The sequence below is a fragment of the Dicentrarchus labrax genome, unplaced genomic scaffold (assembly GCF_905237075.1).
Source record: "Dicentrarchus labrax unplaced genomic scaffold, dlabrax2021, whole genome shotgun sequence".
NCBI lineage: Eukaryota > Metazoa > Chordata > Actinopteri > Moronidae > Dicentrarchus > Dicentrarchus labrax.
In genome coordinates this window covers 5023105-5037454 of record NW_026136701.1, presented here as the reverse complement: position 1 = coordinate 5037454, position 14350 = coordinate 5023105, and the positions used below count along the sequence as shown (strand labels likewise).

Sequence of the window (14350 nt, the reverse complement as noted above, 5' to 3'; positions counted from 1 at the left end):
GTTTTCTTCTCTTTACCTTTTACCCTTTTCTCCGCTACCAGTGCTAAGCTAGGCTAAATGTGTCCTGACCCAAGCTCTGGAACACACAGAGATAAAACATCCACCATGTGTAGGGAAATCGTTTTTTGTTGTTTTACTTATCTGTTTCAGTAACAAGCATAACGTTACACTATGTTTCATGACTGTATGTAGTTCATTTAATGTTAAGAAGTAAAATGCTTTTTTATCTTAAGGTGGGTAGACTCACAAACTCAAATATTCTCTCTCAGTATATCTGGTGTATAAGTCCAGGTTTAAAGTTCTCACTTTCCCATTAGCTCACTGTATTCACATTCACTAAGGAAAAACAGCCTGTTTAGAGTGTTCTAATATTTTCATATTTCTCTTTTTCCATTTCTGCAGGGCCTATATGAGTGTGAAAGAGCTGAAGGAAGAGCTACAGCTGAGCGGCACTGACACACTCAATGTTTTCTTTGCCAGCAACTCGGTGCGTGAAGAGCTGGCAGGAACTGCAACCTGGCCTTGGGCAAAGGAGGCTCTTACCCACCAAGGTAAGTGAAACTACATGAAACTACTATATATTATATAGAAATGTCATCTCTCCACGTCTCTTGCTTCTGTCGTTATTCCTTTTTGTATTTTAATCTGTTATCTATCTTTATACCGTTTTCTGAGTTTTCTGTCTTCCACTTTCTTCTTAGTTTTGTCATTTTTTTGTTCTTTCTTTTATCCCGTTCCTCTTTCTCTTTTAATCCATCCCTTCATGTCTTCCCTTGCCCTCCATCCTTTGTTGTCTTCTTTGGCGAGGTCCAAACGAGATGGGGTGAGCAATTGGCGCTGGCAGAGATTTTCCCGGCACATTGCCTCTTTCCTCTTCCAATCATTAGGCCCCTTTCCACTGGAAAAGGCTAATCAACCCAACAACAACCAAACAAACAAACATCAGTGTGGGCTCTGTACCATTGTTGCCACCCATGCCCACTTGCCAGCTGTTATTTATTTATTCATGCACTTTTCTTCTTGTGCCGGAACAAAGTAGTGAGTGCACACAGAGGAATAAGGATATCATTTCTGTACCCAAAGGTACATCTGGAAGAAAAGTACCCTGTAAGGTATGAACAAGGTCCTTGAGGTGTGGCTGTGGACCTTTGTTTAATTTTAAAGCTACAAAATCATGGCTGACAGTAAGGGGTATGTAATTGTACTTTTAACAAGGTTAAAGTACAGGAAAATTGTACAGAAACAAAAAAGCAAACCAGTGATCACAAAATCTTGATTTAAATAGAGAGTTCAGAGGTTTATTGAAAGAAAATAGGCTACTAGTAAATCTTAACGTTTTGAGCAAGACGCCCTTCTTCAGTGTGTATTGGCAAGTTCACAATGGACCTATTTGAGTGAGGTTGTAACTAATTGTCAGTGTAGCAGAGTGAAATGCTTCCACTAGCCATTACCATTATTCCCAATTTTATTTTATGTAAGCATTAGCACTGTTTTATTATCAATCTATTTTCTCATTCTTTGCAGGGACTCGTTTCTGTATTTATTTATTTAACTTTAATTTATACCTGGGGCCTCCCTTATGGAGCCCCTGGAGAGTTGAGTAGTGCAACCCATTTTTTTCCAAAATCTGTTCTAGTTGAGCAATACAATGAAGAGGTACTGATTGTAAATTAATTGTGTTTTTCTTTAAATACATTTTGGTTATAAATTGTAAATGAGCAGTGTTGGAGATTTTTGGTTAGAGAAGCGATCTCGGGACCGGAAGGTTGTCTGTTCAATCCCCAGAACTGGCAGTTAAGTCTGGGTGGGCCTTGAGAAAGGCCTGTAACCCCATCTGCTGTGGTTGTACTGGGCAGCTTCCAGGTATGAATGTGTAACAGTGCGAATGAATAAAGAATAAAAAACAAACACATTTTTGTGCCCAGGGGTACAGAAAATGTTCTTTTAGAGGTACAGAAAAGAAGGTGCAAAAATGTACCATGTTCGAAGGTACAGTACTTCTGTAGCAACAAAGCATTTGTACCCTTTCGGTCCATTGTTGTACCTTGATTTCTTAGTATGTGGAATCAAGAGTAGTAGACACATGGGGTAGATGTACATCTGTCCAGCATCCATATCCCTGCTGCATGTCAAAGTGTCCTTGAGCAAGACACTGAACCCAAAATTTCCGTTCTTGTGAGCAGTTGGCACCTTGCATGGCAGCCACTGCCATCAGTATATGAATGTGTGTGAATGGGGTGAGTGTGGTATGTAGTGTACAGCGCATTGAGTGGTTGAAAGACTAGAAAGGCGCCATATAAGTACAGTCCATTTACCATTTAAGACCTTTTAAGATGTGGTTAGACAGAATGTCCATACTATCAGTGTGAGATCTTGATCCTGCGATCATCAGCAGAAACTTGATTGTATCACATCGCCATACACAAATAACATCCGCAGCATCTTGGTTAATCCGTTCATCAAAAAGTCAGGCTTTTCAAATGGGAAAATGTGGTTCTTATTCACTAAAAGTATGCACAATAAAGTAGATACTGAGTATGTTTAAGTTAAAGAAGTAGCACATTCAACATTGCTTTATTTTCACAAACTAGTGATGAAAGGTTTCTATGATTGACAATTAATTGATTTGTACTAATAATCCAGTGGATTTTAGTTCATATAATTATGAATTTAATACTCACTTCTTGTTTTTGACAGAATGAATAAGCAGTTTTATTTGAATGTTAATGTCTCTTTGAGCTCTGGTAACTTCTGCTGGGCATTTGTTATTTAGAAATGTAATTAGACAAAATTGAAGATTAAGTAATTAACGTAACTGGTTGATTCAATGAAAGTAATTGTTAGCTGTGGCCTTATAGGCAAAACACTGGTGACGTTTTATACCCACAAACCATCAAATTAGCTGGCACAAATTTATCTCAGCTGTCTTCCAAAGACATTTATGTGAATAAATGAGTATGAAATGATGCCATAATGCTCACACAGCATAATCAAAGAAAGCAACTGCACCGTTAAAAGCTTGTATTTGCTATAGTTCCATTTTGGGGTACTATGTGAAATATGTGGGCTTGAGGTAACTATTCATTGATTCAAATAGGGCACTCTACTTTAATGCGACCAGTATAGTTATATTGTCAGAGTAGATGTTATATTTTCAAATAAGACTGTTCAATTTAGTTCTCTACTGAATGTCTCCCTCATGACATTTGTTTCAGTTGCTCAGCATCTGTCCCTGTTTAAAAACAAGTTAGTGGATGACAAGTCGTCTCCGGAGGCCCTGTTGTTTAGTGTCTTCGTATTTAATGTCTTCATTGTTCAATGTCTTCACCACTGAACACACTGTTTCTAATTAGAAAACCAATAACTGTCATGTCTGTTCTCGATTCTGTGATTATCAGCATGCTGCAAAAAACCCTGTATCTCCTCTTAAGGCCATTTTTGTAAGAATTCACCATAGCCCCAAAACCATGGCTGATTTTAAACTAGCTATCTTTGGAATACTTTGTTAACGATTTGTATTTTTATTTCGCCTTTCATTTTTGAATTAAATTTGTATTTAGTCATTTTATGGTACAAAAAGTCAACATTTTTTTTATATCCAGAATTAGAATAGAATAATGAATTAAAGTACTAACAGAATGAGCAAAAATGTCAAACAACAAAATCAACAAATCCCCAACTCACCCAGAATTCATAACTTAGATCTTTATATGTTAATGGACTTACTTACTGTAATACTTATTATATAAAACTCTTCAAGCACTAGATACCTACTGGTAGAACTAGAAATCTAGTAATATCCTTTACTGTTAATTGAATGAGACAACAATTTTATGTTTAATGTTTAGTGTTTACAATGTTGATGCACCTCCAAAGCACTAAAGCCATTAAACTGTTTCTGTACAAGTGAGACAGTTGTGGTAGGTGTCAATCATTAGGAAAATGATACAAAATGGTAAATACAAGATTCCTGCCCAGTATTACTCTATATTCAAAGCAGGCAAAAATGGCCCCAGCCACCTCACCGTATCCTGCTTCCTGTTTTTGGTTTAAAGTACTAAAGTTTTACTTCATTCCTAATTGGTTTTAAATGTCACAGTTCTTAGTCTTTTTACTATGGTGGTCTGTTTCTCTTTTGGAAATGCGGGCTCACTGTGGTGGCGGTAAGTACACAAAGCCGGTAGTTACAGTTTTTGTGATCACTTGTTTTGTTGAGTGCTGGTGTTAAAACAATTCTACATGGGTAATACAGTAGATCTGGATATGGTTTTGTGTTTTTAGGTACAGAAGCTTAGTCTAGGGATTTCCTGTTATTTATTGTCTTGCCAAAGGACACTAAACCAGTTCACCTGTTGAAGGACAGCTTTCCAAACCATTACATCCTGTCAAAAGGGTGGAATGACTCACAAACCTTCTCTCGCTTTTCAGTATCTAATAATATTATGAGCCATACTGTGAATGTTACTGTTTGTCCTCAGGTGGGATGGTGCTGAACCCATCTTACTTTGGTACCATGGGCCACCACAACACCATGATCCATGAGATGGGCCACATATTGGGACTCTACCATGTCTTCAAGGGTGTGAGTGAGCGGGACTCCTGTGATGACCCTTGTCAGGTAAGACAGTACTTCTCTTTTTGATTACTTAATGGGACTTTTTGTGTACTTACACAAAGAAGTTTTTATCACGTTTATTGTTCTATCATACAATTGTTATTGCCTTATCCAAAAAGTTATATCATCTAGTAAAGTGTCTTTCTTCAGTCATTATGTCTACGCTTGCAACATGCTTTACATGAACCTGTTGATATTTTCAATTTGAATGATATAAGTTGTTGGTTGTCTGTGTACTTCTTCATCTGCTGTCTGTAGAGTGCACTGTACACGCCTACCTACCTGGATAAAGATTTTCACTCTTGTGCGATCATTTGCTAGAAGCTCTGTCAATGTGCACTCGTAGGAGACCACGCCATCTATGGAGACAGGAGATCTGTGTGCCGACACTGCACCAACACCCAAATCCAAAGCCTGCCACGATCCGGGCGCCGTCAACGATACCTGTGGAGTCACCACGTACCAGGACACACCTTATAGCAATTACATGAGCTATACAGGTACACTGATAAACATTCTTCACTTTCCTTTCCTGTAATTAAAAGCAGGCGTACTGTCGGACACACTGAAAAGAATTACTACATTACATTACATACTGTGTAACAAAATTCATTCGGAAGTAGTGGTTATAACAGCCTGACACTAGTCTTTAATCCATATGCTTTGTTCATTTTAAAGAGGGACAGATGTGAGACACTTCTGAAAAAGTAATCTACCTCTTGACATTTGCAACACAGCCATACAAGCAAGGACACCACATATCCTACATAAATGTCATACAAATAACTTGCATTACTTTTTTCATTTGTTTTGTCAAGACTCAGTCAGAAAATTTTAGCTAATTTCAGCATTATAATGTGCTTGCTATGAATAATAATAATGAAATATAAGAACAATAACAATAATAATAGTGAAAATTTCTCTCAACAGTGTTAATATTAATATATAGGGGTAGCTAGGAATAGATTATTTTCGCATCTGAATGACAACTGTCACCTAAATCACCCATGTGTCATTGCATCTTTACAGCAGAATAATGTGATTAGTTGTCATTTTTTCATTTAAAATAACTCTTTAGACCATTAGACCTGAATGCTACATGCTCCTTTTTTCTTCAGTTCTCTGCAATAAAGCTAATAACTCCCAACCACGTGACTAGCACTGAAGTTAGATGGAGGCTAGTGTTTGGACCTGATCCATGATGATTACCTGGGCTTTTTCCTTTTTCTTTGCACCACATCAGATGACAACTGCACCAACCATTTCACTCCCAACCAAGTGGCCCGGATGCACTGTTATCTTGACTTGGTCTACCAGAAGTGGCTGACGGACCGGCAACCTGCCCCCATCCCTCTGGCCCCCATAGTGACAGACCAGAATCAGGATTCTGTGTCTATCTATTGGCTGCCACCTATAAGGGGACCACTTTATCAGAGGTACCATTGCATTGGTTCTTAATTATTTATCTCTCAAAGGAGAGTTGACTGCACTTGTTTCTTCATTTGAAAAGTAATTCTCAAATCTTTACCTTAATTATGGAGAGTGTATGGTTATTGCATTCAAATACATTTCAAATTGTTTAAACCCATTTGAGCACAAAAGATCTGTATATGAATATGTTCACCTGGTCCTATGACGAATGCACTTTTGTTCTCATGAGCAGGGATAAATGGTGTTTATAGCAACTATTAGACTCATACAGTGCATAATTAACAACTGATTGCACTTGCTATGAGTGACAACACTGGCAGCAATGTGTCATCTCTTTACCCACATGCAAGTGAATGACAATGCACATGAGGGCTAAGTGCCAAAACATACACTGCTTTCCAAACAACACAAGCCAAAATAGGCTGCTGAGACAGTGGTGCATTCAGTGGCTCCTCGTCAGCATGTAGATAAAGACATATACATTTACATATAGGAACAAGAGGAAAAGCAGATTTTTAACTACATGAGGCCTTTGTCAACAGATTTGCCAACAGAAAGTTGCCCCCATACAAAGTGGTACACCTGCCATAAACTTAGGGAAGATTTACCAAGTTTACCGAATGAATTGTGACTTATTTAAACACATGATGGGCAACTGGCAAGTTGTGTAATGGCCAATTTCTGTGTAATGCCTGGTGATAAAAACCATATTCAGGCTGCTAACAAGAGCAATCAGTGCCAGGTTATACCTGGTATCTTTTTAATCGGTTCTGTTCATGTTTTGTATTAACCAGTGATGACCACCTGGACACTTACTCTTACTAATGTAAAAAAGTTCAGTTAAACAGTTTAACAGTTTGTTAAAAAGTTTGTCAAAAGAAGGCTGAATTTGTTATCTTGATTTGGAGCCTTAGGGCCCATACAACACATCCAGCTACTGTTGTGATTATAGCCTAAAAAAACTCCTCCACAAGTCAACAAATTGAGGGCCATCTTTTGACCGGAAACTGCAACCCACTCCTACATTTTTTGTGTGTCTGCCCTTCAGCTTTCTTGCTTTTTCCATCTACAGTAAAAAAGAGTTGGTTCAACATTACTGTAGATTTACTCTTAAAAGAGACATATTTACCTTGTCATGACAATCGATAGATAAAGTGTGATATTTCATAATCAATCAGTTTCCCTTCGTCTCAGCTCCTCCTCTCATGTACCTACAATCAACTGTGGAGACTGCGAGAAAGACGGCGTGTTCCACCAGTACGCCTATGAGGCTTCCTCACCTCGCATCTGTGACACGTCAGGCTACTGGACACCCGAGGAGGCAGTTGGTCAGTCAAAAATCACCTAGTTTTTGTGTGTCTAAAAGAAGAATGAATATATATATATGTTTTACCAAATAGTGCCAGCCTTTTACTTGTTGCAACATAAACACCCCTTCTGCACATCAGTGTGAGTATAAACAGAACTGAACATGAGAGGTTGTTGGAACTGTATGTAAAGCCGCAACTAAATTCTCAACATTTTGAGTTAGAATTTCACCATGACAGAGGGTTTTTTTTAGTGATAAATTACTTGATCAAAACAGGTTATTTTTCTATGATTGGAATTTATTCAAATAAATAATGGCCATGTTGGAATGAAAATTGGTAGTGGTAAGGAGTACTACGGGTAAATTATTGTTTTTACAGTTCTTCTCTGTCAATAATTATTGACAGAGAGCAACGTAGCAGTTTGAGTTTGTGTCTGTGAGTTCTACCTCTGTCTCTTGTTTCCGCAGAGCACATGAACCCCCTCCCCACACACACACGAACACGCACACACACACACACACACACACACACACACACGTCTCTTCCCTGTAAATTTCAGGTGCGTGCAAGGCTAATGGGTCCTGGAAGAGGAAAAAGCAGAAAATCATTAAATGATAATTGCCCTCAGCTACAGACCTCTCTCTGTCTCTGTCTTGTTCTAGCCAAAGCGAGAACAAGGATTATTAGGCAAAGCGTCTACTCTGGGTAATGTTTGGGTGCCGTTCAAACATTGAACCTCCGTCATAAACAAAAAAGCCAGAAAAAGAAAAAAAAAAGAGAATCTTGTTGCACTGTACTTTGAAACATTACGCTTCGTGTAAGCACATGGTCCTTGTTATTCCAGTCATAATTTTTGGAGAAGTCCGGTTTATTTTGACATGACATGTAGTGTGAGGGGAAAGAAAAGACACAAGGAAGCAAACAAGAAAGCAAAGAGAAAGAAAGAAAGGAAAAATAAGAGAGCGAAATACCATACAAAAACAACAACACTTTCCCTCTCTTCCGTGGAAACTCTACCCAAATATGTGGAAATCCTCTGATGGAATTTATGCTTTGAAAACAAGCGGTGAGGAGGAACAGGGGGGGATTACGGCTCCCTCTCTTTCGCTGTGGGATCATAATGATGATAAAGAGTCAATTACAGTCTTACTCTAAACAGTGGTATGCACACAGCTGAGGAGACAGCCAGTCTGCTGGCTTCCCTGGCTCCCTTTTCACTCTTTCCCACTTCTGAGAACAATGATGCGCGGGGTCACTTTGTCAGCCAACAGAGATGGGCAATATTGCCATCAGCAGGGAAACAGAGAGGGGAAATTGGACAAATTCAATGCGGATATCATGGCCGGCAATACAAAGCATAAGTTTAATGGCAAAACATTGTTGGCTGGAATTGCTGGCAAAATTGTCCTTTTACATCTCCTCAAAATGTTGCCTGTGCCACAGTCTTGACTGGTTCTCAGGCTGAGGGAAAACAGAGCCTGTGCCCGTGTTGGGAAAGATTCAATTAGTTTATGTGCTGCATTGAGCTCTAAAGTGGTTAATAATTCAAAATGAGAGGATTTAAATTAGGTGGATCATGTTGTTCACTGTACCGCCATTTGCGGAAAGTAGAGTGAGGGAATGAAAGGTAGAAAAGTCCATACTTGCACAGGGTGAATGAAAATCTAATATCACATTTCCAAGCTGACTAATGTATAAAGATGGAAATGTATAATACTTGTGAAGGAATGAGTTGTGGCTGCGGTAAAAGTAAGTACTAGTATAGAGGAAGAAAAAATATCCAAAATATAAGATAAGTATAGCATTAAAACAAGAGTAACACAAGTTAAACATTAGAATGGAAAGTATCTAGTGCTAAGACAATGCTTAAACAAAACATAACATATGTAAAGAAAGCTTTTTTCTGTTTCACTGTGTGAGCAATATTGTCCTAGCTCGTTATTGTTCATTATTATATTGCATACAGAACAGCGTTCAGAAACACGCATTCATTAATATAGACAAAAATGCATCACCACATATTTTTTAAATATGTACAAGAATGGAAAAAGAAACCTGGGACACTTGATATAGACAGTTTTATGCTGGTGATACCAATCCAGTCTCACTCCCAAGCCGGCAAATCCTGCTGCTCGGTCTGTGGCCCTTTGGACGCGCATGACAAAGAAAGTCAGGTGACGTAGTTTAAAGAGCGAGAAAGTCCACATATGAAGGTATTGGGGACTTTCACCCAGGAGACCACTGTTTGTGTCCTGTGTGAAACCAAAAGTAAACAATTTCTATTAAATAACCATAACAGTTTTGGGCCCGAACCTAGCCCGTTAGGGCAGAGAATCAAAGCTCTAATTGGAAGGCATAAAGCTGCATCAGTACTTTTTTGGTCACTTGAGGGCAGTGGCACAAGAAACCCCCCCCCCCGCATATTATCACCTTCTGAAGTTGTTATGGTAAATGTGTTAGCAAACAGTTGCACATTTACACCTCTCGCAGGTACAGAAATTGGCAGTCTAAAGCCCTCTGTAGAGCTGCATGGAGCTGCAGAGTTGGGTGAATTTCCATGAATGTGTGATTTTCATCATTTGGTACTTTAACTGCACCAAAAAAGTGATGTTTCCTGGATTTACAAGGATGAAATTAACAAGCACAAATGGCTAATCCTGTGCCAGCAGTGTATTTTCAGACTCATGACCATATATTACCTACTCTGCTGTACTGCTTGTACTTTTGTGGTGCCAAATCTTACTCTGATCTTACTGTATGTCCCATAAATTCCACCTGCTCCACGTAGGCAGTCGTTCCAGTTCTCTTTCAGCGTTAGAGAGACTCCATATCTTATATTCCTCTAGCCAATAATTAGTACATTAAAAAGTTTTAATCTAAGGTCTAAGATTTTGTTAATATTGCTAGTGCTTTAGTAGTCATGAAAATGTATGAGAATTTACAGTTTACAGCTCTGGTTCATTTATACACCTATTTAGGTCAATTTCGACGTCATTTAGCTGCTGTTGTTTGTCTTTCCGACAGCTTGGTGATCCCCACACAGGACTGATCATAGTGGGTGTGAAAGACACCTCATTAACATCCTGATTTTATTTGTCTTTCACTCAGGACACAGCTGATAATAACACTACCGTAATGTAATTCCATTGTGCTAATAGCTAACACTGTAACAATTAGCAACTCATTTTGTCTGGTGTAATGGATACACTACTGCGTTTTTGAATGTGGGCCATGTTTTAAGTGTGGGGAGGGGGGGGTCGTAACTGTGTCAACTGGAAAATTCTGCTCTCTCACGTTGCTAATGGGAGTGAGCTTGATGGTAGTTGTTAAAACTAATCGTGAGAAATGTGTTAGGTCGGTCAAATAGAAGTGGACAATCCATGTTGAGATGAAATGAGCTATGAAATACTAATAATAATTCAGAAAAAAACTTACTGTAGGTTCTATTTATAAACACTAAAACTGAACTGTCTAATTGGTCGAAGACTGTGTATTCACGTAGGATCCCATCGTTTACAGTAAGATTGGGAAAATACATAAATACATACATATACATATTGATAGTTCAAAGCAATACCAGCCATGCAATATGCGATAAATATTTGGACACAGACAAATGTCACGGTCCAGATCTGAGACACAGGTTCATGTTAGACTGCCACACACATACAGAGCCTCTATCTTTGGCCCTTTCAGGTTGAACAGCCTGGCTTGACATGCCTCTGTTTACCTTGAACATACTCCCGCATATGGAAAAACACACAAGCTGCAAATGACAGATGCTGCTTCAGACCAAACCATTTGCCTATGTTGTATATGTGTGTGTATGTGTCCATTCAGACTCATGCCTTAGCTTGTACAGTCCAACTACAGCAGGATGTTGTCCTGCATCAATGAGAGACTTTTAATCTATCCACTATCAGTGGTGTGTTTTTCTGTTTTGTGGAGGACGCTGCAGCTCACCACACTTTCTAATCATCATCATGTCTGAATCAGGATTATGATTGAGCACACCGATCAGCCATAACATTCTGACCACACGGGCAAGCCTTCACTCCCCACGTGCGGCCTTGGCCGCCCATGAGCCTGTCTCAGGTTCACTGCACTTTTGATAGGTATTGACCTCTGCAGACCGGGAACACCCCACAAGAGCTGCAGGTTTGGAGATGCTCATCTAGCCATCACAATGTGGCCCTTGTCAAAGTCACTCAAACCCTCACGCTGCCCATTTTTCCTGCTTCTAACACATCAACTTTGAATACAAAATGTTCACTTGCTGCCTAATATATCCCACCCACTGACAGGAGCCATGATAACCAGGTCATCAGTGGTATTCACTACACCTGTCAGTGATCATAATGTTATGGCTGATCAGTGTGCATGGTGTGTTACACAAACGTGTGTCTGTGTGATGTTATTGAACCTCAGGCCCACCTGATGTGGAGCAGCCTTGTGATCCCAGCCTCCAGGCCTGGAGTCCTGAGCTCAGCCTTTATGACACTAATGTGACCTCACCATGTCCCGACACGGAGGGCTGCACCCTCACGCTAAGGTTCCTCCACCCTGTCATTCCACACGCTCTTACACTCTGGGTCACCTACATCTCTTCAAGTAAGTGTCACACTCACATACCGTCAGTTTAGTGTGTCAGATAGCAATACTGTAAATATACTGTGGGTTCTCTAAAAAATGCTGGCAGAAAGGAAACAAGGTGGGACATCATCCCCCAGACCTTCAGCTGCTGAGGAGGAGCACAGATCATCTTAGAATAGATAAAAACAAAACTTTTAGTATCTCACTTAAATGTCTAATCAGTTGCAGTTTTGTGTGCATAATGTGCCTCCATGTGATTTTATGTTGTATTGAATATTATATTTAATGAATGCAGCATGAGAGATGTGATACATAGTCAGCAGGACTGTAAGAGAACAGTATGCAGTTGGAATACACTAAAAACAAGTTGTTTGCAGTGAAATGCAGTGAGACTGGATGGATAAATAATGTGTGGTGACGCTTACTAAGCAATGCATAGACACCAGTGACTCGAAAAAAAGGTCGCAAAATTGATGTAAACAGCGCCCCAAACTCCTGAAATTTTAAGATGTGCAGATGTAGACAGAGCTGAACAGGTTTGGGGAGCCAGATTTTAACTGGTTATGAGACAGCCTCAATGTAATACTGATGCCTCTAACCTACAACAAACAAAGTCCATCAGTGAGAAGATTGGTTACTTCTATATGATTATTCTTAATGCCTGCCACTGAGTCAGTTTTGGTTGGATTCCCCAGATCTCCTAAAGTTCTATGTTATGTACAGAGTCCTGAACCTTTAACTTATTTTTCAGCTAACCAGAATGATTTAAACTCAACTGCTTATTGTACTGATATTTAACCAAGAGATAAATAAGGGCACCCAGTAGTCACATACCACTGGCATTGAATACGTGTATAAGATTAGTTACCAAAATCCTGGCCTCCAGATATAACCCTTCCTACTCTGTTAAATGTAATGAAATGACAAAAAGAACAGCTGACATATCTATCTGTATTTCCCTGTTGCAGACAACCCAGCCATAGCCAACATAGAGCTGATAGCAGATACGGGGAAAAGCATTAACCTCGGACCCCAGCACGTCTTCTGCGACATGCCCCTCACCTTGCGCCTCGACACCCACAAAGCTGCCATTGCCGCCATTAAACTCTGCACCTTCGATGAGAAGATGGAGATCGATGCTGCCATGTTGTCCTCGGGCCCCGGCAGCCCTCTGTGCTCCAGCTGCCAACCTCTGCTGTACAGGATTCAGCGGCAGCCATCCTTCACCAGCAAAATGCCTTCACCTCAGACCCAGCAGACATTCACTGACAGGTAGATTATTTATTTGCATGTCACTTGAAGTTTTAGTTAAAACTGCCTTACAGTCATGTTTTGTAATGTTATTTTGCAATAAAGGCCCTTTAAGGTCACTCCTGTAATAGGGACCCCAGCTGGAGAATAAACCCCAAACATGTGAATCAGGTCAACAACTTTGCAAGTGGCATTAGTGTAACATCAACCTGGAATGTGTTTATAGAGACATTCTTAAATCAGGCAAGGATCTGCTATGCAGGAGGTAACCACAAAGCATAATGGGAATTGACAGGTGTGTTGTTTTCCTGTCCAAACCTCCATAAAATACCCAGGACTTCAGCTGAGGCACGTTCCTGAGTCTGGTTTTCTCTCAGGTGCTGATGAATATTTACACCGGGGGCTGTGTACTACGAATGGGTACACAACACAACACACGTAGACACACACACACACACACACACACACACACACACACAACCTTGTCAGACATGAGAAGGTCAGAGGAAAATAAGACTGATGGTAAAAAATGTTATTTAAGGCCAACGTGAAGTATGAGTTCCACAGCATACCTCAGATCGGCTGATCCACAGTTATCTGTCTCTCAAAAGTGTTTGGGTCTGGTTCTGTTTAGAACACAAATGTTTCCAACATGGGGATGCCGAGCTGTGGCTACTGATCCAAATCTGTTTCAACAAGCATATACTCAATCAAAAGCATGCTGAAGTTTCGTGGCTAAGTTGAATCTGTTAGTACAGTATCCTGTCTCGCACTGTGGGGTGTCCAAATGATTACGGGAATCCAAATGTAAAGCCACAGGGCAGTTTTTTTTAATCTCACCAAAGAGCAGACCTCCCTTAAAATACCTTAAATCTCCCTACTCTATCTTTCATGCTTTTCTGACACTGCTTTTACAGTGAGTACCTGCCAGGATATCACAGTTGTGTCACATGACCGAAGATCATTTGGGGCTGATTTCAAAAGTTGTGGCACAATTCCTGAGAAGCTGTTGCCATTTTACAGAGCAGGGCGGGTGCTAGGTGGACACAGCTTCAAAAACAGTTTATTTTTCAGGGAACACGTCTTACACAAGCTGTGTCTAAGTGCAAAAAGATGTAAGAACCAGTGGGGATTGAGTTATGTGGGACTG

At 39.9% G+C, this 14350-nt stretch overlaps 1 protein-coding gene across 1 annotated transcript in view; it reads left to right on the top strand.

Moving 5' to 3' along the window:
- The window catches only part of pappa2 (pappalysin 2), a 73409-nt gene that overhangs the window by 17557 nt on the left and 41502 nt on the right, over positions 1–14350 (top strand). The window contains 7 exon segments of the mRNA XM_051401885.1: positions 403–551; positions 4479–4618; positions 4962–5115; positions 5859–6051; positions 7241–7374; positions 11785–11967; positions 12918–13221. Of these exon segments, the coding sequence (XP_051257845.1) occupies positions 403–551; positions 4479–4618; positions 4962–5115; positions 5859–6051; positions 7241–7374; positions 11785–11967; positions 12918–13221 (1257 nt within the window).